At 41.4% G+C, this 26949-nt stretch overlaps 1 protein-coding gene across 1 annotated transcript in view; it reads right to left on the bottom strand.

The window, feature by feature from the left end:
- atp1a3a (ATPase Na+/K+ transporting subunit alpha 3a) overlaps positions 1 to 26633 on the bottom strand; it is a 49796-nt gene extending 23163 nt beyond the window's left edge. The window contains exons 1-7 of the mRNA XM_080011247.1: positions 26612 to 26633; positions 9491 to 9604; positions 9309 to 9368; positions 7443 to 7646; positions 4062 to 4175; positions 2852 to 2986; positions 2406 to 2523 (exon numbers count right to left, since the gene is read on the bottom strand). Of these exons, the coding sequence (XP_079867373.1) occupies positions 2406 to 2523; positions 2852 to 2986; positions 4062 to 4175; positions 7443 to 7646; positions 9309 to 9368; positions 9491 to 9604; positions 26612 to 26617 (751 nt within the window). The 5' untranslated portion in view covers positions 26618 to 26633. The remainder of the gene's footprint in view (positions 1 to 2405; positions 2524 to 2851; positions 2987 to 4061; positions 4176 to 7442; positions 7647 to 9308; positions 9369 to 9490; positions 9605 to 26611) is intronic.
- Positions 26634 to 26949: the final 316 nt, after the last annotated feature.

Consider the following 26949-nt stretch of genomic DNA (forward strand, 5'->3'; position numbering starts at 1 on the left):
AAACCCAATCTGCAAACAAGACATATTGGGTGTAACACGTTGATAATACAACAACACATCAAACGGAATACAGAAAACCCGACAAATCAGGGTTCATATATCTAACAATAAGTTATTTATTTGATATATCCACTATGACCTGTATTCCTAGTATTCATGGTTATCATTCATATAGTAATATTTTAATAAATAGAAACATTAGGTTCCACATGATACTGTATTTAAAGTTATGTGGCTGCCGCACTATTTATGCTGCACCTGTACTTTATTACAAATTGTATAAATCAAGTCCAATAATAATTGTTAAGGGTTTTTTTTCTAATATTATTTTGTGTTATTTTTATTTTTACATTTATTTTATTTTATAATTACATAAACATGTCTATGTATTTATATAAAAATCCTTGTTTTCTTGTGCACAGGCAGCTGGTCTCCTTGTTTGCAATAAGACCACTGAACTGACACACACACACACGCACACACACACACACACACACACACACACACACACACACACACACACACACACACACACACACACACACACACACACACACACACACACACCCAAGCTTGTTAGCAAACAAAGCCATCCCTCCATGTAGACACACATTATTATTATTATTATTATTATTATTTGTTGTTGTTGTTGTTTTATTATCATTATTATTATTACTACTATTATTATTGTTAATTACCATTGTCATTACATGAGCTGATGCCGATTCAATGGAAACATGGAAAATTGTAACTACTGTAAGATGTAATATTGACTTAAAGACGAGTGACAGCACAAACCGATGCTACCTACGTTCCATGGGAACTCGAAAATTTGTAATTGGTGTCGATAATGGACCCTGTGTGTTGCTGCCTGCAGATGAATTTAATATTATTATTGTTCAATCTTATTCAAGTATAATTTATTAATGTTAAATTATTAATAGAATCTTAAAATATTTTTGTGATGTTAAAATATGTCGGCATGAAGGTTTACCATTAGAAATACTATAAATATGATAAATATAATAAACTTTAAATTTAAAATATATAGGAAGGAAATATATAGAAGCTCACATATGGTGTGAGCTTCTAATATGTACCACCTACTGCACCATAAAAACCAATACACTTTAGACCTGGGATCGGCAAACTTTTTGGCTCAAGGGCCACATTTAGTTTTTAAAACTGACCGGCGGGCCAGACCATTAGTGGATGAGGTGAAAAATGAGCATGCATAAAGTGTAAAATATGTGTGAAATCTATTTCCTCTTATCTAATTTTTTGATAAGAAAATTAATTCACAACTCACCAGAGATGGATTTAATGAGAACAGTGTTGCTGGTCACCCATTTTTGCCACCGCATCAAAATCTGGTGCCATTTTCGTTGTGGAAATTCGTAGGACAGCTCTCAGGTGTTAGTCAGTAAGCTGGGCTCTGTGGCGTGTTTTGTTTATGTTCATCACACTGAACGTTTGTTCACACACATAGGTAGAGCCAAATAACACCAGCATCTTCTGTGCCAACTGTCGCATGTTTGAAAACCTTGTCTCATTCAGTGAAGCATAAAACGACTGGAGATCAATCAGCTCCAACTGTAATTCCTGCGGTGCTGCCTCATAATCCAATGACAGGGGACATGACACCAGCTGTAGTGACTTCTCAAACTTTTCAAAATCAGAGAATCGACGGCATAATTCTCCGTGCAGCGATTTACAGTATTTGCTCGCATGTTGGGGGGCTTCTTTCAGCGGCGCTAGCGTGATGAAATGCGCAAATGATTTGTTTGTCATTTGTTTGTCATTTGTTTAGAGAACAAAGTCAATTTTAACTTGAAGGCTTTCAGCTTTCAATACATGTCGTATACAAACTGATCTTTCCCTTGTATCTTCACGTTCAGCTCATTCATGTGTGCCAGTATGTCCACAGCGAATGCCAAATCACAAAGCCAGTGTTCGTCTTTCAGCTTGAGAAAATCATAGGCTTTCCCCATTAACTCCAAAAATATTTTGCAATCCAATCTTTGTTGAAAAGCCGACACTGGCTGTCAATTTTCCGCTTTTTTTGTCCGCTCATTTTGTCATTTTGATAGGTGATTATCAGTAAAGTGAAGAAGAGTGACATGACATCAGAGAAGGCCTGGCAATGCGCCATCTGGTGGTACCATGAAGTATTACAGGAAAATAACAGTGACATGAATACTACAAATTGAAATATATTATAAGATTGTTATTAATGTGAATGCCTCGCGGGCCGTAGTTTGCCCACCCCTGCTTTAGACAAATGCTGCTTGAATAAGTATAAAAAACAAACAAAAACAAAACAAAACAAGGATGAGTTAAATGAAAAGAAAAGAACATTACTTGAATGTGGAAACTTTATTTAAATGTATTTAAAATGGTTTTACCTTCCACACAGTTGGTGGAGAAGAAGGCGATGTTACGGGTCTCCAGGGCGTTGTCATGGGTGCAGTCAGGTGACCTGGTCTGGGGCTCTGATTCGCCGGTCAGGGACGAGTTGTCCACCTGGCAGGAAACAGGAAGTAAGGACCTTGTTGTATTCACCCGAACAGTACGTAAGGACCTTGTTGCATTTACCTGGCTGTACCTTGTTGTATTTAATCTTGCTATAACTTGTTGTTTCTACCTTGTGCACCTTGTTGTTTCTACTTTGCTATAACTACCTGTACCTTATACACTGTTTCTTTACACTCACACATACACACTGTTCCAGATTTAAGTACATCAAAGGCGTAGTGCATTTTGCATTGGCGTTTTGCTCAGGCAGCAGTTAATCAGGCTGTTGCCAAGTTTTGAAAAGAAGCATAGAGTTTTGTTTTTGTTATCCTTCCACCTTGCAGCCGTGGGAGGAGATGATGCGGAGGTCCGCGGGGATCCGGTCGCCTCCCTTCACCTCCACCAGGTCCCCTGCCACCACCTCCTCAGCGTTGATCTGCATCTTCTCCCCCTCCCGGATGACCAGGGCTTGCTGGGGACGGAGAAAGAGAGTTGAAAACAAACATAAGACGGAGAGACATTTCTATTTCAGGAAGGCGTGACTATTTCAGAACAGCGACGTTCAAAAAGAAAAGTGAAATCCCGCTATTTGGAGAAGCAGACAAAAGGAGGAAGTATGACTCTCCTAATTGAGTCTGGGATGGCAGAGTGGTGCATTTAAATCAAAATAAAGAAGAATTAATAAGAGTATTTGACAGGAAGACAGCTACTCAATAAAGAAAACCATGTTTATATTACCATTCTGCTGGAACTTAGCTCCGGCTACACAATGGGAGATGCTTATGATCTTACACTGGGTTCCTGGGTTCACTGTCTCATTTTATTTGAACATTTTATTTGAACAACATACAAAAATATCTCATCTGCATCTCGGTGTCATTTGCTCAATTTGAAACCCTGGATATTGGAGTGAGGAGGCTTTAGAAAGATGATTCCTTTTGTATTTTATTTATACATAAAAAACTTCAAATGGAAAGTCTGGAAGTAGAAAGGCCTCCAACATTAGGTTCATTAGGTTCCAATAAGTGATTTCATGAACTCAAACATAAAATATCCAGTCAAATCTTACCATCCCATATGAGAGATCATTTACCAGCTCAATGATTCCCGCATCTAACCCTGTGATCCCAACAAGGAGGGTCTCCAAGAACAATTGGATAGTACCCTACTTGGCTGGCTAGGGTAAGGTGGTACCCTACCTGGGGAGTTAGGTTAAGGATGTACCCTACCTGGGGTACCCTACCGGGGAGGTTAGGGAAGGGCGGTACCCTATAGGGGTGTCTAGAGTTCAGTAGTACCCTGCCTGGAGGGTTAGGGTAGGGTGGTACCCAACCGGGGTGAATAGGGTACGGTGGCATCTGGTGGTGCATGGGGGTTCGGGCACCTTGGCATGCTGCCTGGTGGGTTAGGGTACAGTTTCAGTGGTACCCGGGGGATCTTTAGGGTAGGGTGGTACCCTACCTGGGGGGGTTAGGGTACGGTGGTACCCTACCTGTGGGAAGCAGTGTAAACCACACCTTGGGGACCAGCAGATGGGTGCACCTTACCTGAGGAACCATATTCTTGAAGGACTCCATGATCTTGGAGCTCTTTGCCTCCTGGAAGTAGGAGAAGCAGCCGGTGATGATGACGACAGCTGACAGCACAATACCCAGGTACAGCTGCGGGCGAGAGAGAGAGAGAGAGAGAGAGTGAGATTTCATCTAAATGGTAGGGGGGGCTGCACTGGAACGGTGACATTTTTTGTAATTACAATATGCTACCAGTAGAGGCAGTAGTGAGTTTCACAAAACATGGCTTCAATAAAACCAGAAAATTTGTGTTTCCCTAAGTCTATGAGACAAACCAATACATTTTAAATATTGGACAAAATTCTGTATTATGTATTTATATGGTCAAACTATACCATGAAATCATTTATTTCTTCGTCAAGACAATGACAAAAATATATTTGTGGATTCCGTCATCAGTTCCCTACAGCGAAGAGGCAGAGATAGAGGTGTAATAAAGTCAAGTCCTTTTGGGTAAATCTGTGATTTTCCAGGAGAGGGATTTGGTGTAATAATGGATTCCCTTGGTTGAAATAATAAATTAATCATGATGTTGCCAAAGGGTCCCATTTGCCAACAGCACAAAAACAGCACTCAGTCAGGGTATTAAACCAGACTAAAATAACACTGGAACACATCCAACGTTTAGATATCTGACCTCCTTCTGGACGTCCTTCCCTGCCCTCTTGTTTTCAAACAAATGTTTTTACAGCCTCCTGGAAAGGCGTTCCCCTGGACAGTCCGTGGACTGAGGGATTTGGGTGTAGTCGTCAAACTGACATTTAAATGTGAGAAGCTGGAACTGAGACTGGAACCATGTGTACGCGCTTGGAGAGATACAATCGACATGACTTCATCATCTGTTGTGAGGAGTCAAATGTCTGTCCAGCAGCTCCATGTTCACTCATCGTGCTGACTCTGCTGTTACGTCTCTTATCCAGCCCTACGCTCCGAGTCTTTCATCTGGTGTCAGTGTCACAGCTGTCCCAGTCCCTGGGGGATGCTCTGCGTTAGACCTGCTACTAAGCGGTTCTCACCCATCACGCCCTCCACTTAATCTCAACCCATGCTGGAAGCGACAGCCCCTTGTGGCCTTGTGGCCGGCCCTAAAAAGCAGACTGATCAGAGCACAACATTAGGGCTTGTCTGTTGTCTGGGACAAGTGGATTTTTTGTAGGACAGGTGGAAGAGAAATTTACCTGCCCCACAAGTTAAAAGTCATTAACAAAAAAAGAATACTGTGTGCCTTCACGTTATCTGCCAGTGATTAATCAGCAAGACATATACATTTCAAATACAATATATTTAAAACAAATGTATCTCCGATCCTCAATACCAACGTGATATAACGTAGTCGATGCTCCAAAAAGAGAAGGAAAGAAAGAAAATGTCCGCTATTTGGAAGTACTTCAAGGTAAACAAAGAAGATTAAAATGCAAACAGAAGGCAAGCTCTGCTTAGCCAAGACAAAATTCCAAAATTATGCAGACTGTGTTTCTACCGATGTCACTACAGCGAAGCGTCTGCTTGCAATTTATTGTGGATTGGCAAGAACCATTTCAATATAAGAGAAAGGTATATTTGCACTTAAAAGTGAAAGAGACTTTCATCTGAAGATTGAATAGGACATTTCCATGTTCGTTGTCCGACTAAAACTCAGAGTAAGAGTTACAAGTTGCATTATACTGAAATAGTTTTGCTTTTACTTATCATTATGAAGTTAATGTTGATTACACAGTGTAATGGCTATAGAATAATGACACCACTGGTGCTTCGATTGTTACCTACAAGCCTCGATATCACCATGGATTCAGATTGCCACCAGGTACGAATTTCAGTGCGTCAAGTTCGTCGACCAATGCACAACCAGTAGTGGAAATGGCGGACTATGGACCAACTGAAGTGCCAGTCCAAACTCTACCCGGCAGGTGAAAAGGAACCCCGTTGACGGAGGAGGCAAAGAAGGCGAAGAGGGAGAGTGAGCGAAACAAGAGTGAATCTCGGATGGGCATTCACTCGATGGAGAGAGTGGGAATTGAGAGCGTTCCTAACCAACTTTCAGTTGGCATTCTTTCTACCGGATCAGTAAGTAACACAACCTGTATACTTATTGATACCACCCCATGTTCCACTCTGCCTTTATCCTCACACTGAGATCGGGGTTTCTAACGCTAGCAGCCAGAAATAAACAAATGATCCATTGTCCATTTGATAATCGAAACAAATAACACGTTTTCTTGCCGTCCATTACTTCACGGAACTCCGCTCTGATGAAGATGTAAAGCGAGCCGGTTGTCTTAGCGTCAGTGTCACAAACAATAATACCCCTTGGCAACACTAGGGAGGGATTGAAAAGTGAGAGGGTTCTCAACAATGAAACACATTAAGTCCGACTGGAGGACTGGCCTCAGCGCAGTCCAGCTTCAGAGGTGGCTTTTCCTGTCTGTGGAGGGCCCACAGCTGCAGGACTTTGATGCTGGATTGCGGTGTAGCCCGGGATTTAACCCCTGGGAGTCAAGGCGTCGGCTGAAGAGACAGAGGAAGTAGATGAAAAGCGTTCCAGACGCGTCCCAGCAGTAGTTGGATGCGTTCAATGACAGCTGCAGATGCCCTGAAAGTTTCACTTGGTTTGACCCAGAGGAAGTTTGCACATTTGTGTTGGCTACCCTGTGTAAAGCCCCTATATTTAGCCGTCCGATATGAAAAAACAAAAAATTTGTCATCATATGACTAGGGGCTAGTCATCTAGGGGTTGAAGTGAAAACATTACATATAGCCACTTTAATAAAATTCATTAATTGAATCATTTACTGTATATGTTGACACTGTTTGGATGTTTTCAACTGTTTGTTTGTCAGAATTCTGCATTCTGCATTAGCTAACAAAACGAAAAAAGTAAACCATGTCATTTTCACTGACTTTTATGCCTGGAAAAGTGAAAGGTGAATTTACTTGTCGTACTTGTTAAGTGCTTCAAAAAGTGAATGTCGAGCCCTGCTGATGTAAGGCTGTCATCCTAGACGACAAAGATGGACTGGTGCAGATCCGTCTCATCTATCTATCTATCCAAGCCCCCTCCCAGTGGTCTATCCATCCATCGTCTCACGCCTCTACCCATGCTTCTCTACTTCCATCTATCAAATAGATTCATCCTCTGTGGAGGCCTCTCTCTCCCCCCTCTCAAAGGTCAATCCACCAATCCTTCCACCACTCTATCTGCCATCCTTCTCTCCCTCAACCTAAGTTGTCTCCAGCAGCTTCATCCTCTCTCTATCTATCTATGTCCCGACCTAGCTATCCAAACCCGCTCCCACTGGTCCACCCACCCATCCTTCCATCCCTCTATCCCTCTACCCATCCTTCCCTCCCTCCACCTACATTGTCTCCGGCGGGCTCGTCCTCTGTGGCGGCCTGGATGGCGTAGGCCAGGAAACAGAGAATGGCGCCGGTCCACAACAGGATGGAGAAGCCTCCGAACAGCTGGCGGCAGAATTTGACCCACTCGGGGGTGGTGGGGGGTGGGGTCAGGGCGTTGGGTCCGTCCCGGGCCAGGTACTCAGCTGCTCGGGCATTGGTCAGACCCTGGGAAAATGGGCGGAGACACAGTTAATTAGGGTAAGGTGAGGTGAGGTGAGGTACGGTAATGAAAGGCAAGATAATGAAAAGGAAGGTGATATTAAGGTAATGTAAAGCTGTTTTCACACATGCACTGCAACCCTGAACCTATGTAGACATTACCCGGAGGCGCTGTAATGTGAATGCAAATGTCTGAATCAGTTGGACTGGACATTAAACTGCATTTACTCAACCAGCTCCCTAGTATAAAGTCTGTGTCATGTCTGATTGAGCCCGTGTGTGAATAGAGCTGGTCATCGTCCAGAGAATTCACAGCGAGCGATGTGATGACATTGCGTATGTGCATGTATGCGCTTATAGATCGCTTTTTATGGCAAATAATCACTTTACAGCATGTCGTGAATGAGCTGTGTATACAATGAACAGCTTCATGCGCAGCAAGCGTGTTTCACTGTAGCGTTTTCGGGGATATTCATCAGATGATGGTATATATTATGTGTGATATCTGATCCAGTGGTTTTGCTGCCATTCTGCATGCTCTACCTCGGCTCTGCACCTTGTCTAAATCATTTCTGGTAGGTGACAATGCATCTGACACAGACATCTATAGTTGTTTGCTACATGTACTCAACTACCCTACTGTACTCCCTGTTCCCCTCCTGTACTCCCTGTACACACATGACCGTGTGGCCAGGTCCAGCTCCAACACCATCATCAAGTTTGCTGACAACACCGTTGTTGTGGGCCTGATCACCGACGGTAATGAGAAGGCCTACCGCGAGGAGGTGGCTGACTTGTCACTCTGGTGCCAGGACAACCGCCTCCACCTGAATGTCAGCAAAACTAAGGAGCTGATTGTGGACTTTAGGAGTGGATCACAATCGAGGACGCATGCGCCTTTGGTGATTAATGGGATTTCTGTCGACAGGGTGAGCAGCTTCAAGTACCTGGGAGTCAACATCACAGAGGACTTAACATGGACTTTACAAACAGACACTCTGGTGAGAAAGGCGAGGCAGCGTCTATTTAATTTAATTTAATTGTATTTTATTCTATATATTTTATTTTATTCTATAGTATTCAACTCACTGCATAACGTTTTAGGAATCAGTTGGTTTGTCAAGTAGAAATTTTTAGGGAGCAATTGTGTTCAGTCTAGAACATGTGTGTAATCACCGGGTGTGTTGCATTGACATTTCACTGCATATATGTATGAAAGTATGTATATGTATGTGACGAATAAACCTCTTGAATCTTGAATCTTGAATGTGTGAAAGGGCAGCAATGTCCGGATAATGATTATCTTGGCAGTGTCCGGAGTTCATGTGTGAAAACAACATAAGATAAGTTATGGTAAGGTAAAGAGAGGTATGGTAAGGTAAGGTGAGGTGTGAGGTAAGGTTAGGAGAGACAAGGTAAACTGAATAAGTGTGGGATAAAGTAAGTTCAAGCAAGATGAATTAAGGTAAAGTGGGGTAATGAAAATTCAATTAAGTTGGGGTAAGGTAGGAGAAGGTGAGGTATGGCATGGTAAAGTACCGTAAGGTGAGGTAAACTGAGGTTAGGTATGGTAAAGTAAAGATATGGTAAGGTGAAATAAAGTAAGGTAAGACAAGGTAGGTGGACGACCATCAAACTCAGATGCTAAATGTAGTCAGAGGAACCCACCTGCACGATATCAGTGTTGTATTTCCGGCAGACCTCCTCAACGGACATCTTGTGTTCCGTCTGAACCACGGGAGATAAATGACATCACTTTGAGCTGAAAATAAACTTTTCAATATTTGAAGTTATAATAATATATTCGATTTTTCGAATTCCTGTAATAGACGGATAGGTTGTGTACGCACCAGCGGGACTTCCTTCTTGAGGTCGTCCAGGTCTTTGCCTCCCTTCTTCTTGGGTGACTCCTTTTCATCTTTGTCCTGCGTAGTGGCCACGCGGTAGCTGTCCGACCGTCCGTACTGCAATGCAAACGCCAAAAACAACACCGTGAGATACGGTCAACAGATCCAGATCAATACAATACCATATAGGACGGCATAGCCAGACGCAGAAACCATTTTCTCATAGTCGGAGGTGGAAAATTCCAGGTTCAGAAAGTAAGAAGTCCTGCCGTAGTTTTGCTCCACCCATGCACTGAACCAGCTGATTTGCAAACCTACATGCTTGACTCAAAAACCCCGCAGTGGAATCTCTATTTTCTGAACCTGGGATTTTGAAGTCTCGGATCGCAGACAAGATAAGGCCTTCGCTTTCCTCCATCAGAAACCATTCATAATAGCTTCATATAGTATCCACAGTGGGTTCATCAACCACACAGATGTAATATATTAGTTCCAAACACTTTACGTGTCTCTCGCAGACAAAGCCCTGTCTAAACATCTAGTACGACGATCAAGACGTGGAGCTAATCCTGGAATAATGTCGTGGGGTGGGGGTTGTTTCTGGTGCCTTCCTGATTAAATCCGCCGTCATTAGATCCGATTAAATCCGCCGATCAGATCTCCAGAGGCTTGTTCAGACCTTCATTAAGACAAGCAGACGACTGCTGAAACACCACCGCGTCAGGAGGGAACGAGCCTCAGAAGGGAACGGGCGTGAGGGAGGAAAAAAAAAGGCGCGGAACAATGACAAAGGGTCTGAAGAAGAAGAGATGGATGAATGAACGAAGTAAAGAAAGAATAGAGAGAGTGGGAGTAAGAGGGAATAATGAATTTGTAAAGGGGGAGTCGGATGCTAAATTTAGAGAAGCAACCAGGGAGACAACTCAAGAGAACTCAAATCAGAACCTTTAAACCCCCCCCCCCTGCCTCACGAACCTCTTCTTTGGCTACCCAGCATGCACTGCAGCATCCCAGAAGGACACCATGAGGGCTGCTGGTGTGGTAGCTTGTGCAACCGGTTGCACAAGCTCCCACATCTCCCTTGAAATAGAAGACAGTAGAGCTAATGGAGCACCATGACCATGACACATTGTCGATTACTTTGTCCTTGACCGTGCACATCACCCCTGCTACCGCCATTTTCACAATGATTCCCATTCAAGACTTTAATATGTCGGAATGTTGTACATTCTTGGAAAATGAAGCACATCATTGTACATTCAAGGCGTACAATGGCTTTATAGAGCTTATTGTGCGTAATCACCGGGTGTCATGACATTTCACTGCATATATGTATGAACGTATGTATATGTATGTGACAAATAATCTCTTGAACTTGAACTTGAACTTGAACTTGTTACACCAGTGCCAGTACCATCGGGACTTGTAATTTTGTACCCCTGGAGACAAATCTGTACAAAAATTGTACAGATTTGGCCTTTACTGGGTACTTACTGTCTTTGTACCCCTAAAGATACAACGCTGTATGTTATTTTCTAAGAGTGATACAGCCAACCAGACCAGTTGGGTAGATTTGATTTTCCTGCTGTATTGACAGGCAATACAGTACAGGCCGTCTCATTTTATGACCACCTGAAGGGGTCATAAGATGAGATATCAAGAATGTAGTATTTGATCCTGGAGCACATGAGAAGTGTGCTCTTGGATCACTGGGGCTGCGTGGCGCAGGAGGTAGAGTGGGTTGCTAGTAATCAAACGGTTCCTGGTTCGATGTGTGCTAAAGTGTCCTTGAGCAAGACACTAAACCCGTAACTGCTCTTGATGGCCGTGTGCGCTTTCACGGTTGCCACCGCCATCGATGTGTGAACGTGAGGCACGTATTGTAACGCACTTTGAGTGGTCACAAGATTTGGAAAGCACTATCTAAGACACAGTCCATTTACATGCTCGTCAGGAAGTGTGACACAAATGACAATATCTTACTACTTTCATGATAGCATGATCCATAGGCTCTGGAAATGTTCAGTATGTCAGACCCATTTAGCTTTCCAAATCGCTGAAAAATATAGTCCTCACGTTGGGGGGTAATATCTTCTCATCATCAATAGTTTTGGACAACAAAACTGTGTATCATGATATGCCAAATGACATACAATGACAATTTATTGACACCGTGACACTGCTGAATTGCCCTCCTTGCAGATAGAGCCAACACAACTATCACACGATCCCCTGAATAATCGCAATAACTGGAGCTGAGTGCAAACATTTCTTGTAATCTTTTCTTTTTTTGTTTTTTTGAGGAGTCTGATACTCCTGTCAAGCTGCATTTGAGCTGCTGAAGAATTTTTGGGAAAGCTTTCATGTGGATTAGTGGGAATGAGGCCGTGTGGCCCTTTGATGCGGTTTGTCACTTTGTTTGTCCTTTTGGACACCGCGTCCGTCTGGAGGCTCATCCGGCAACCAAACAGCAACACTTCTCCCCCAATCTGTTCCAAAATCTGTCAGTGAGTAAAACTATTTATAAAGCACTCAAGGACAGCTACAAAAGGCATTACAAACAGATTGCACTAAAGAGGCACATGGAATAATATGGAGTAAAGCATTTTTTTTCCGACCTATACAGGTCGATTTTTAATAAACCTACCAGTGTGTCTGTGCATATGTGGTTGAGTGATATTGACAAAACCAAATATCACAATATCTTTTGACAAACACCTCAATATTGATAATTAGGGGTAAATATGATATTTAGAAGATAATGGAAAAATGAATTCAAGGGCTGTTGAACGTGTGAAAAGAAAATTAACACAATTAGCTTGGTGATACTATGTTTTAATATCCATGGTTATGAGCCTCAGTCTAGAGGGCAAAAAATAAGATTAATGCTCTTAATCACAGCAGATTTTCCGATGATTTAGTATTTTTCTATAATCAAATCACAGCCCTCCCTAATATTTTCACACAATTTGAGAAACAATCAGGTGGATGTTAAGATCAAGCAGGTACTTTACTATAACACAGAGCCTTAAAGACAATATTGAACTATATTGCAATATAGGGATAACCAAAATCCCAAATTATATCTTGTCTCACATCACAATATCAATATTGTATCGACATATCGCCTAGTTATATGAATGGATATTAATTAAATCTCTTGTGTCTTTTTTTTGTGGACTGTGCATGTGACTGCATAAGTGTGTGTGTGTGTGTGTTTACGTCATGATTGCTTACGTCATGAGTGTGTGTCTGTGTTAAAGTCATTTCCTGCGTGCACAGTCCCCTGTGAGTTTAATTCCACAAAAACATTTGTGTATGTATGTGGGTGGCACATATGCATTCACATGCTGTGCCTGCATGCACAGTCTATTGTATACAATCGTGTGTCTATCTGCAATGTGTGTGTGTGTGTGTGTGTGTGTATATATTTGTGTGTGTAAATGTGTGATAACTATGTGTGTGTCCAACAGAAAGGGATTACAGCTGTTTACTAGATGAAGAGATTAACCCAGTGAACAATAGTAATCTCTCTCCCTCTCTCTCTTCTCCTACATTCATCCTCCATTCACTTATTCTGATCGCTGTTTTAAAAGCTTTAACATTTTTTCTAATATTGATTATTTATACCATCATGAAATTAAAACATGGTTACATTTTGATCCACTATTCTCTACATATTGTAACATAATTTGCAACAGAGTGTACATATTGCACATATTTCCCATATTGTAACATAGTGTACATATGGTACATATTTCTCATATTGTACATATTTCGCATATTGTAACATATTGCACATATTTAAACATATTGTACATAGTGTCACATATTGAACATATTTCACATATTGTAACAAATTACACATATTGAAACATATTGTACATATTGTTCCATATCGTTCCATATTGTAACATATTGTAACTTATTGTACATATTGTTCACATTGTACAACTTGTGACATATTGTAGCAAATTGTATATATTCTCTATATTTCACATATTGTAACATATTGCACATATTGATACATATTGTACATACAGTATTGTAATATATTATACATATTGTTCCATATTGTTCATATTGCTACATATTGTACATATTTTTCTATATTGTTTCATATTGTAACACATTTGTACATATTGTAACACATTGTACACAATGTATGTATTGCTACATATTATACATATTGTATGTCACATTTCACATATTCCACATATTGAAACATATTGTACATATTGTTACATATTGTACATATTGTTCCATACCATTCCATATAGTAACATATTGTAACTTATTGTATATATCTTTCACATTGTACATATCGTGACATATTGTAGCAAATTGTACATATTATATATATTTCACAAATTGTAACATATTGCACATATTGAAACATATTGTACATATTGTTCCATATTGTACATACAGTATTGTAATATATTGTGCATATTGTTCCATATTGTACATATTGATACATATTGTACATATTGTTTCATATTGTACATATTGCTACATATTGTACATATTGTTTCATATTGTTTGATATTGTTTCATATTGCAACACATTTGTGCATATTGTAACACATTGTACACAATGTATGTATTGTTACATATTATACATATTGTACCTTATTGTAAATTTTCACATATTGTAACATATTCCACATATTGAAACATATTGTACATATTGTTACATATTGTACATATTGTTCCATACCGTTCCATATTGTAACATATTGAAATGTGTTGTACATATTGTTCACATTGTACATATTGTGACATATTGTAGCAAATTGTACATATTCTATATATTTCACAAATTGTAACATATTGCACATATTGTACATATTGTACATACAGTATTGTAATATATTGTACATATTGTTCGATATTGTTCCATATTGTACATATTGTAACATATTGTAATATATTGTACATATTGTAACACATTGTACACAATGTACATATTGTTACATATTATCCATATTGTACATATTGTAACATATAGTATCATATTGTTACATATTGCAACATATTGTAACACATTGTACACAATGTACATATTGTAAAATATCATACATATTGTTTGTATTGTAACATATTGTTACATATTGTTTCATACATATTGTACATATTGGAACATATTGTCAGTGGTGTAAAGTAACAAAGTACTTACAAAATACTTACTTGGTAAAATACTCTGTTACTCTGTTACCGTACTTAAGTAGTTTTTGGCAGTATCTGTACTTTATTTCAGTTATTATATTTCTGTCTGCTTGAACTTTGCTGTTATTTAGCCCCCCAAAATACATTTACTATAAACATGACTCGCTACAAAATAAAATCGGAGGATAAATTGTAGCCTACGATATTAGTGAAGCCAGTTATCACCAGGGTGGTGTTGTGAATGAAGGGTCGTATCAGCAGTGAGCCGAGTGTCCACAAACACTCTGGAGCCTGTGTTCAGAGTTGCCAGGTCCACGGTTTTCCAGTGGAACTGGGTTACTTTTTAAGTGTTGAAGGGGGTTGTTTTTTTTGGTTGAGGATGACTAGGTTTGTCATGGAGACCTCGCAACCCTGCCCTAGTTAAGTTTCGTTTTTGTGGCATTGCTATTGAACAGGCAAAGCCATTTCCCAATGATGATCTTACCGAATGAAGTGCCTCTTGTGCTTACCGGAAAATACGTTAATATTGGCAACCAGAATAAAATTTGAGTAAAACAAAAGCTCATTGCAAAAAATAGAAGTCTGGCTTTTTTTTCTCCACGACATTTAGTTGAACATTAGTACATGTAATACCATATAAATACTTTTGATATTTAAGTACCTTTAATATGAACTACTTTAAGACTTTTACTCACGTAGTGTTCCAATGAGTGACTTTCACTTCAGTCTGTTGACATTGACAAAAAAATTTTGTCACACCAAAAAGTGGATTTTGTGTGACGCGGTAGAACATTCTCAAAATGATCCACACGAATAGCTGGTGATACACAAATACATTTCCATTTAAAAGTGCTAAGTTGAGGTACAGGTGATAATATACGAGTTGTAAATTAGAGGCACATAGATACAGATTATTTGTGCATTGTGTTTTACGAGTTATGTAACTTGACATTTGTTTGTTAAGGCATATGTTTTAATCCCATAGTATTCCGTTGAATGTGATCTGCAACCTCAGCCATTTACTTCAGATTGATACCGTACATCGAACTGCAGTTGTAAATCCTCTGTGGTTTGGATATTGTATACCCTTGTATGTACATCAAACGGATATATCGTCATCAGAGTGATATCATATATTGTCGTATATCGTTGTATATCAGACTGCCACAGGATATCTGATCGTCTGATTGTCTATCAGACGTCTCTGAAACCCTTCATATTAAGTAGCGTTTATCACATGTATGTGTTTATTAATACTGATCAGAATCGTTTTGAGCAGATTGCGATCTTTATGCTATATTCTTAGATTCCACAATCACGTTTCCGTGCAATCCAAGCCAATTTGAAAAATGATGCAACAAACAGAATACAAGGTTGCCACATTTCACTGACTGAGTCGAAGAAAATAAAACCATCTCCAAAAATGTTTATGTTCCAACGCTGAATGGCATAAACGGTCCAACAAATGTACATTTTATATTTCATTTATCTTTCTGCAATGACAGCACCACCTATAAAGGCATCTCCAGGTGTGGAGTTTGGTACCGCCGGGGATATCCTGGCTTCAACCAATAAAAGCAACGATTTGTCTCTTTTGCCTCGTATTGGGGAGCTAGCGCATGACACCAGCAAATGAAGTTTACAGTGCGTCTCCGTACTAACTAACCACCCCATTGCTGACCTAGATCCACCAAAACTTAGATCTCCATAAAAAAGTTTTGTGGATTTTTGACACATGAAAAGTAGTCACAATAACTCCACAATAAATACCATTTTAATTAATATTAATTTACATTGAAAGTGAAGAGATTCCAGTGACAAATTTCACTTGCACGTACTTTAAGCGTAACATATAAAGCATGGAGGAAATACGTACACACAGTGCAATTTCTCTGATTTGAGCAATTGTTCCAAGTCGCATGTTACATAATGCAAGGCTATTCTCTCTCTCGCTCTCTCTCTCTCTCTCGCTCTTGCCCTCCCTCCACTTCTCTTTCTAGTTACAAAGCTGGAGTCAAAGGTGCTTCCACGACATCCAGATGTTGTGTTTTGTACTTAGAAGTATTGGAACGTAGAAAGGCTTAGCAGGGAGAACCTTTTCTATTTCCACCCCAGAGGTTAAGACTCCGTCTAATCTGGCAGCTCCAGGTTCAATCCGGGACAATTTCATCTGGAAATTCCACTCCTAGTTGGCACAAATGAAGAGGCTAAAACATCGAAATCCTTTGTGTTGTGAAAACGTGACATGCATCAAACAGGTGTATATGATATACAAAGAGATAGGTAGGGCTGAGCAGTAGATGGACAAAATCCATTTATCGCAATATCTTTGACCGGAATTTTTGGACAATATTTCGGGGGATGACCCTGCATGCTTTCGTCACAGATTTACACATAAGGTATATTTGCGAATCATTAGTAATGTGGATATACGACTGTGGAATAGAACCGCCAATGAAGTTCAGAAAACTGCATTACTTTACTGTAGCGCTCCTTAGACGATATTGAACTTTATCGCGATTTCACCATAATCTAGTCTCATATCACAATACCAATATATCGATTTCGATAACCCTATACTGATATCGATATAATAGCAATATCAATAACCCTTATATGATATTGATAAAATTTTGATATTGATAACCCTAACCTGATATATATAATATCCCTATAATAACCCTATCCTGAAACCCCTATCCCTATATTGATATAACATTGATAATCCTATCTCGATATTGATTTAATAGCAATATGTCTATCAATGTGGATAACCCTAACCATAAAACGATATCGATATCAATCCCGATATCGATAACCCGATTGATATTGATTACAGGATATTGATATAATATTGAGTGTGATATGAGACAGATATCGTGGATAGATATCATCTTGGATATTGGTTTTACTGTACTTTACGGTTATACAGCTTTAAAGACATATTGATATCGCAATATGAGACAAGATATCTCATGTCTCATATTGTGATATCAATATAATATCGATATATTGTCCAGCCCTACACCAATGGTGCCTCATTACTATCATACAACTCAGATACTGAAATGGACAGCCACAAAATCAGCTGTAAAATTACATTAATGTTAACCTTAACCCTAAGAGTTATTTTGGCACAAGATTTACCTCGGAGGCCCACCCTACACGCAGACCTCTGTGCACTTTTAAGTGGCTACCTCTAAAGGCTGTTCAACTTGCTCTCCACCAAACGCTGTAGCAACTTGATCCCCGCCATAAGCTGTGGCAAGTGTGGTGGAGGACCTTTCCGCTGCCCTGGTGGGGGGATTATGGGCATGAAGACTTGAGATGTGACGATCGCTGTTGGACTCCAATCCACTGAACCGTAGATGTTAGCTTTACAGTGTTTGGCTTGATGGTTCGTCGAGGAGCAGCATCTGAAGCATATGAAATGCTCTTTAATGTAGCATCAATGCCTGCTCTCTCCATATTGATGTGTGCTCTCTCCACTTCCATATTTATTTGACGCTTTGCATACGCATGGACCTGCTGGACCCGTTGAAACTGATGGACTTGTTGGACTTTTTGGACTCGTTGGACCTGACTGACTTGCCAGAGGGTCATGATGCAGACAATGTTGTACTGTGTTCTGACCATTCCTCCAAGTCTCATTGATCACCAGGGCCTGGGTCGACCGACATCCTCGCTCTCAGCAGTGATTCAGGCCACGTGAGTCTTGAGGTGAAGTTAATCTTTTCACTCTTTGTTGAATACTGACCAATTTAATGAAATTAGACATACTCTATTACGTTTACAAAACCTCATTAATAAACAACAGTCTTCACAAACAGCATTTCTCCACAAACACCTCCATTTCTTACTAATAATTACATACCGTTTTTAAAAACACAGCCCATTGTGCGTAATCACCGGGCGTCATGACATTTCACTGCATATACAGTATGTATGACCATATGTATATGTATGTGACAAATAACCTCTTGAATCTTGAATCTTGAACTCCAACCAGGACCACACACTGCCGTGGAGGGAGGCATCGCCAATGATTCTGGCTGTGAGAAACTGCATTAGCGGGATAAAACACTCGCCAGAAGAGAAATAGACTGAGCCAGAGCACTCCTCCATTCCAGGCACTGCACAGTGCACTTGCACGTGGGCAGGTACTTCACCTCGTCATAGGAGGGCAAACTCGGGAAGCTAAGTCCCCAATGCTGCTGGACTCCAGCAGGGAGCCCTGGGACGTGGACATGGGCGTCTGGCCGCTAATCACTCACCCCCGCCGGCGCACACAAGCACCCCCCCCCCCAACAAAGAGATCGAGCGCCCCTGATGCTCCAACCTCAAGAACACCCCCACTGCAGAAGAGAGACGGCTCTGCCTCCAGGCGGTTGCGCTGGTTCGGGTTCCATTGGGGCCATGGGCAGATGATCCTCTGGATGAAGTAGCCCACGGCGAAGAGCAGCAGCAGCAGGATGAGGATCCCCAACAGCTTTCTCGTCACCCAGCCCACGTTATTAAAGAAGATCTGGATGGGGAGCTTGCAGCAGCACACTCTGGCGCTGGCGGGCGGGCAGCAACCACCCTGTCCCCGCACTGGAGCTCCGCAAAGCTCCGCAGAGTCTAATGGGAAACGATATCACTGTCTCTGTCCAAAGATTTTGACTATTTGAATACCTTGGGACTTCTTCGTAATGTTTACACTGAACATTTGCACAAACTCATGACTATATATATATATATATATATATATATATATATATATATATACACACCCATATATATACACATATATAAATAAAAATCTGTACTGACTGTAATCGGAACAAAGCAAAAGAACTACAGGTCTGCTGAATATGCCCTTAGTCCAACTGGTCGATTTGGATGTCCCAATGTTACAGTCAATTTGTGATGTCACAACATCGCAATGTCGATTGGGAGGGAAAGAACTTAAGCTACGACAGCTATATAAACGGCCAGTAGTCGGCACCAAACTCCAGTATTTGTGAGGTGTGGTATCTCCTGTCTGCTGAATTTAGGAGAGACAGAACCGCCTGTGTCCAACAATAATAATATAAACTGAAGTTGTGTAGTTAAGTGCGTATATTGTGTGTAATAATGAATGTTATGGCCTTGAAGCTGTTATTTATTTCCTCACTGTGAGTGTATCTATGAATCTGTTGCATGTAGAATCCACAGAAGCTGGATCAGCTGGCATCCCTCGTTTCCCTCCCCTCTTCCCTTCCTCCGCATCCATCCATCCCTCGGGGCCTCCCATCTGTTACTCTCCTCCTTCCTTCCTCCCATCCTTTTCTGATCTGCTTATCATCAGAGATCTTCGACCAGGAGGAAACTCGATGGAGACGGCATTCTATATATTGTATCTATCTATCTATCCATCTCTCTGTACTTCAATTATAAAACGCTAAGTTCCAGTCAAGCAATTTGATTGGAAGAGAGGCTTTCTACATGTATTGATATGAAGAACACCAGCACTGGGACTGTACTTTAACTATACGTATCCCATATGCCTTCCTCACTAAAGGAAACCCGAAGGAACTAGTTTTTGTTGTTAGAGCCGCATCAAGTACAAAAATCATAATTATCTGCCATCCCATATTACCATTACTGGATAAATAGCCTTGTTAATTAGAAGCAATATCCCCCTCAAGGTTGTGCTGTTATACAGTATAACGTACAGCTGCACAGTATACAGCAACAGCACTCCCCGCTTAAATATTCCAGACCCCACATATTGAGATCATTCATGTTAATTTAGACTGTGTGTGTGATTATATTGAATTATCTCCCAGTCCACTTCCCGAATAGCTTTGGGCCTGGCAGCGGATATGGTTGGGAGTTCTATTCTCAATTTAGCTCAAGGTGCCGAAGCATCACATTACACTATGAGGGAGTTAAAGCCTCGAAAGGATTTATGGTCATTTAGAATTTTTCTCTGTGACTATAATGCAACAAATTATTACTTTAAATTTGCAAAGACCTTTGAAGTTCCATTTTCATAATATTGTCATTTAATCCGAAATAGAGATTTCTATAAATCCTAAAAAGAGGTGAGGAATGGGTGAAGCTGGATGGAAAAAGGCAGTGGTTGACAGAATCAGATCGACAGCTGCTTCCCCCAACAGGAGCGATGGAGGAATGGAGGGATGGATGGGGAAGGAGGGGAAGGGTGAGGTCTCCCGGCAACCTCCAATCCCCTGGCCCTATTAAAATTATTGAGGTCTATAATGGGAGAGAGGGGAAAGGGAAGAGTTATATATTGGATTTTTTTAAGAGTGTTATTTAACATTTCTATATTGTGCAATGGGAGCCCCACCGCCCCCCGCCCAGAGGAAATTAACCAAAAAAACAGAAATAGAACATGGATAGTGCACTCGAGGCTTGCACACACAAACTCAAAACACATTGTCGCGTCTCTGTCTGCTTTTTGTTATTTGTGCTTGGTAACAGATGTTTTGTTGGGAGTACAGTACACTGATTTTAGCTTGAGCCTATGGCCTCCTACAACACCTGCCGGGGAATGGACTTTGCACCCAGGACCCAGGTGTGGGTCGACTGTCCGAAGAGAAAGAAGGGCCTCATCCCCAAGCTGTCAAGGCAGTGGGCTGGCCCTTGCACTGTGCTGCAACAGCTGCCGGAAGTGGTGTACGGGGTGCGGCTGGTCAAGCGGAACTGGGTGGTGAACCTCCACCGTGACTGGCTACCGGGAGCTGAGGGCCCGCTCCAAGCAACCACTCTGACTATTGCCGTTGCATAGGCTCCCCCATCTGTCGGCCAGCTCTCAATCTGTGAGATAACCACGCCCCATTAATTTGCATAATAAAATGAAAATTAGGAGATAAAAAAGTCCCCTGAAATAAATAAATGTGAAATCACTACAACTTCCTGAATATAAATAAAATATTTCATTTTTAAATGAAAAACAATTTTTTATTTAACTATATTTACTCATTTATATATTTATATTTACATGTCTTTATTTATTGCCTTGTTTATTTCAGGATTTATTTCAAAGACATATTTATTTATTTCATAAGCATATAAATTAATGTATTTATTTATTTATTTATGTATTTATTTATTTATTTATTTATCTATTTATCTATCTATGTATTTATTTATTTATTTATTTAATATTGACTAACATGGCATTCCATGAGCCAGGAGCGCAACTATTATAATTTCCTGCTCATGGTTCTGCCTTGTCTCAAAAACGTCTTGGGAAAATAGGATTTTTAGTCAGGCAGATGGCAGGAAACATGCATCCCCTGCGTTTAATATATAAGCGCGCCTGTAAGGACGACACTGTTTCTGCCAAAGATCATAGGAAATGAAAATGGGAAATCTCAGCACTGATAAAATCATCGATGGAAAAAGTATGAACAGACCAATTTTTTGCTTTTGACAGGAACACACACTACAATGTGACACAATTAAATTTGGCAAAGTCTGAGGGTATCATCTCTCTCTCTCTCCCATTCCTTCCTCCCGTATGGATAGGTACACACACACACACACACACACACACACACACACACACACACACACACACACACACACACACAACACTCTGGCCGCGGAGCTCAGGTCAGAGTCAATGACAACGAAATATCGACAGAGCGAGAGAATGACGCAACAGACGGCACCAACTTCAGCGTTTATTCCCCCAAATAACAAGGAATTTCGGCAGTTCTCATCTTTCAATCTCCTCTTTTACATCAGAAACACCTTTTATACCTTTTCAGCTTTTATAAATTTACTAGGGTGTGTGGTGTGGGGATGGGATGGTTTGAGCAGCCACACCTGAGCTGGATCTAGGTGATTGGGTCAGGGTGGCTGCATACCTGTTGCTCATTGGTTGGGCAACAGGTAAAAACCCCCATCTCCACACACACTTAGGATAGGAGCCATCATGACATGTTCTATCTGCTCCTGGCTAATTCCAGCTAGCCTCCGTTCTACAATAAAATGGTGTTTACAACGCATCGTCCTCTATGCCGGAGGGCCCTGAAAACGTCACTTGGCAGAACTGCCACATAGGGGTATCAAGATTCTGATTTGAAATCGAAAATCAATCGAAATGAGCGATTTCGACCTTCAAAAAAATTACAATCAGGTCCCCGTATGTTTGTGGGCAATATTGTCCAACATGGGCGCCATATTGGGGCAGTTCCGCCGGTAAACAAATGCAGTGTGCGCTGGCCAGTGCAGCTGGCCAGCGCCCCTCCACAGAGCCCCCACAGAGCCCCGCCACAGAGCCGCCACAGAGCCGCCACAGAGCTGCCACAGAGCCGCCACAGAGCCGCCACAGAGCCTCCCCAGGCTCTGTGGAGGGGCACACTACACCCGCCCACTTGTGGATTTGGCGGGGGCAGTGTCCCCTGAAAAAAAAAATGTAATAACAATCTTTCTTATTGGAATTTACAGTCCATTTATGCTTTTTAAATCCATGTACAAACTAGGGATGTTAAAATGTGCCGACTAAACGACCGACTGTCTCCATGTTCCCCGTGTCAACAGCAAAATAGAAAATAATTTTTCTTCCAAAATAGCAGATTCTAAACGTTCAAAATAAAAAAACAATTTGAACGGTACTGTTGGGAGAGGGAGCGAGTGTGCAAATGTCCGGAGGTGCAGTGAAATTGATGAAAGAGCCCATGAATCGGAATAAACGATCCCACCTCACCCGGGGCAGAGCGCACCTCCACCCGCCTCCGCCCGGTCTGTCGGGCTGAATATTTTCTCATATATATATATATATATATATATATATATATTTACATTTATTTATGTAGTTATTGCCTTGTTTATTCATTTCAGGATTTATTTAATAAGAATATTTATTTTTATTTGCTCACTACATCCACATACATCCTCTTTGTGCACGTCAGGGAATGAGTGCACTGCTGCTCCACCCGTTGCTCTCCGGCACAGAGGGTTCGAACCGGGACTGCACCGGGTGACTTCTGCTGGACTGCCCCTTGCCCCATCTATTCCAGCATTATCACGGCATGTGTGAACAGCTGCAAGACGGGGATGTTCCTGAATGTAGCTGCATGTGTGAATAGTGAAACTGACTTGTGGTGGTATTTAACAATGGCATAGCCTTCAGTGCTGAGAAAAGAAAATGTTAAAATCGAAAACAGAATCGAATCGTGACCTTAAAGTTGAAAGTAAAATCGAATTGTGGATTTGGAGAATCATGACATTCTCCTTCTCCTTTTCATTGAAGAAAACAAGTTTTATTTCACATTATTGTGGTTTAACCTCTGATCCATTGCTGTTTAACATTTTCACCTGGATCTTTATATATATACATATATATATATATATATATATATGTATATATATATATATATAGAGAGAGAGAGAAATATTGTAGGCGGTTATAGTGTCCTAATGTTCCAGTCCTGCCATGTTTCAGTGTTTTAAATTGCACTTCAATTTATTACAGTTATTTATATGTTATATCTTTTATGTAACATCTTTTTCTACCCGCTTTTAGCTTTTTTTATTTCTATGCTTTTATTCCTCTGCTTTTATATGTCTTCTCTGCCTTACGTAAAGCACTTTGAGTTGTTGTGTATGAAATGTGATATATCATGATTATCCTTTATTTTCATATTTATTTATGTATCATTAATAATAGTCATAATAATATAGTTATTAACACTAGTAATAGTTATTAATAATAGTAATAATAAAGTTATTATTGTCTATTATTATTATTATTATTATATTAATAATATAGTTAATATAATAACTATAATAATAATAATGAATGTAGATGCAGGCAGCAATACACAGGGTCCAGTTTAGTCATGTTGGGTACGTATTACAGGTTTCCAAGGTTCCGTAACACTATGACACTGTTTATTCGTCCTCGGCTTGGGGAAAAAATTGTCCCTCGAGAACGGTGTTTTATTACGATCGTTCCTGGATCATGCAGTGAAGACACAAAAGAAAAGGACAGTTCCTCATAAGGACTCCAGTCTGCAGCCTACTGTCCCAAATCCTGTAGCCTCCAGTCCTGCAGCCTCCATTCTGCAGCAAGCAGCCCCGCAACCTATAGTCCTGCAGCCTAAAGTCCTCTAGTCCTGCAACCTCCATTCCTGCAACCCCCAGTCCTGCAATCTCTCGTCCCCTAGCCCTGCAACCTCAAGCCCTGCAACCTCCAGTCCTGCAATCTCTAGACCTGGAACCTCCCATACTGCAGCCTCTGGTCCTGGAACCTCTAGTCCTCTAGTCCTGCCAACTCCAGTCCTGCCATCTCCAGTCCTGTAGTCCTTCAGCCCCTAGTCCTGCCACCTCCAGTCCTGCAGCTCTGACCTTTGCCTCATCATCACCGACACTGCCAATCGTCTCTCCCCCCAGGGCCACTATTGACTGCCAATCGGGTTACCCTCTGTGGTCCTTTCAACTACCCCCCCCCCCCCCCCCCCCCCACACACACACACACACACACACACACACACACACTCATCTATTCCACTTCCTCTAATGGCACAGTGTCAACCAACCCCGTCCAGGGCACGGGAGTTTCCACTGCCCCTCCCACCCACCCATTTGACGCAGTGTGTAAGCCCCCACACCCCCCCCCCCCCCCCCCCCCAGGACAGCATCACCAAGACTGACAGAGCAACACTGTTTCCAGTTGGTCAGCCGGAATTGGTCCACTCGACCCGGATGCAGAATGAGCACCGGGGAGAGAAACCACCACCACCGTACACCACCACCACCACCACCACCACCAGGGGAACAGAGGACACCGTCATGGCGGTCGGATACTTCGAACACAATGTCCTCTCCGACCTAAACCTCCTCAGACTCCATACCACCTCCTCAAAATTATCACAACCGCCCGATCGATCCACATGGGGCAGGGCGGAGGTTGGGGGGCGGGGGTTTGGGGTAGCTGATGGGGGGGGCACCCACCGCTGAGGAACCATTTTGACGCAGTTGTCTGCGCCCATTTGGCAACCCAGACCAAACCCACCCCCACGTCCACATCCTCCCGAGGAACCCTCTCAAAAAATATCAAACCGAGTTTTCGACTGATGGTGATGCATTATCTGAAATAAATCAAAGAAAATAAATGTCCTTGGATCGGCTGTCCCCGTCGTTCCCAAATGTCTATTCAGAATCAAGGTCCTTATGAAAATAATAATAATCATAATAAAAATAATAATCAGGGAATGATGGAAAGATGCGACAAACGACATGTCCATTGCAATCCGTGGGAGAATTGGGAGAATTTGCTGAGATTGTCTGCAGTCCACGGTGCGTCTCACGCGAAATTGCGCTTTTTTTCAAACCATAAATTTTACTGCCAATGAGAAAATCATAAATCCCAAAGAGAAAATAAATATTAAATGATGGGAATTCCTCCCTTATTTCAACACTTGCTGTTGATGATGGGGTGATGGGGGCGCATTGAGAAATTCCTCCATCACCCAAACGCCCCCCCCCCCCCCGCTCCCCGGCAGCAGATGTTCGTCGCATTAATCTGTTGTTATTTTTTTTTGTGTTTTGGGGGCAGAGGATGAAACGGCGCATCTCTCTCCTTTGCCGCTAACCGCATTATGACGCACCGGCTGGAGTCTGGACCGCACGACACAGAAAGTCCCCATCACGCACCCAGAAACACCCCCCCCCCCCCCACACACACACACACACACACACACAAATAAAAAATAAATAAATAAATAAATACAGTGAAAAATAAAAATACAAAACACACATGACATGCAAAGTGCGGGTTGTCACGCGCAATCCATGTAAATAAACACAAGTTAAAAGGCGATAGATCTCCCAGTCTGCAATGTCAATCAAACAGATGGATTTTAACCCGTTTCTCACGCTGTCCCACCAAGATCAAACTGTTTTTTTTCCTCCACGTTGATTCCTCGTAGTGGTAAAGAAAGACAGATGACTTACCCCCATGTTGGTGCACTCAGCCGGCTCTTCAGACGGATAAAAGCGCGCTCAGGAGCTCTGCACGACGCGACGCTTTTGGAGGCTTGGAGACAGGGAGGGGGGATAAAAGAAAAAAACGCGCCTCCCCCTTCTGCAATGTTTTTACCCTTATAATAAAAAATAAAAAACAAATAATAATAATAATAATAATAATAATAATAATAATAATAATAATAATAATAATAGTAATTCAGAAATGAACCAGACAATGATCGATTGATCTCAGAGTCTCATTTGTAGGAGGAAGGGGCATTTGTGGGAGCCGGACACGGGCGCCGTTTCATTGACGACTTGCGCCA

Source organism: Zeus faber (genome assembly GCF_960531495.2).
Source record: "Zeus faber genome assembly, chromosome: 1".
Classification (NCBI taxonomy): Eukaryota; Metazoa; Chordata; class Actinopteri; order Zeiformes; family Zeidae; genus Zeus; species Zeus faber.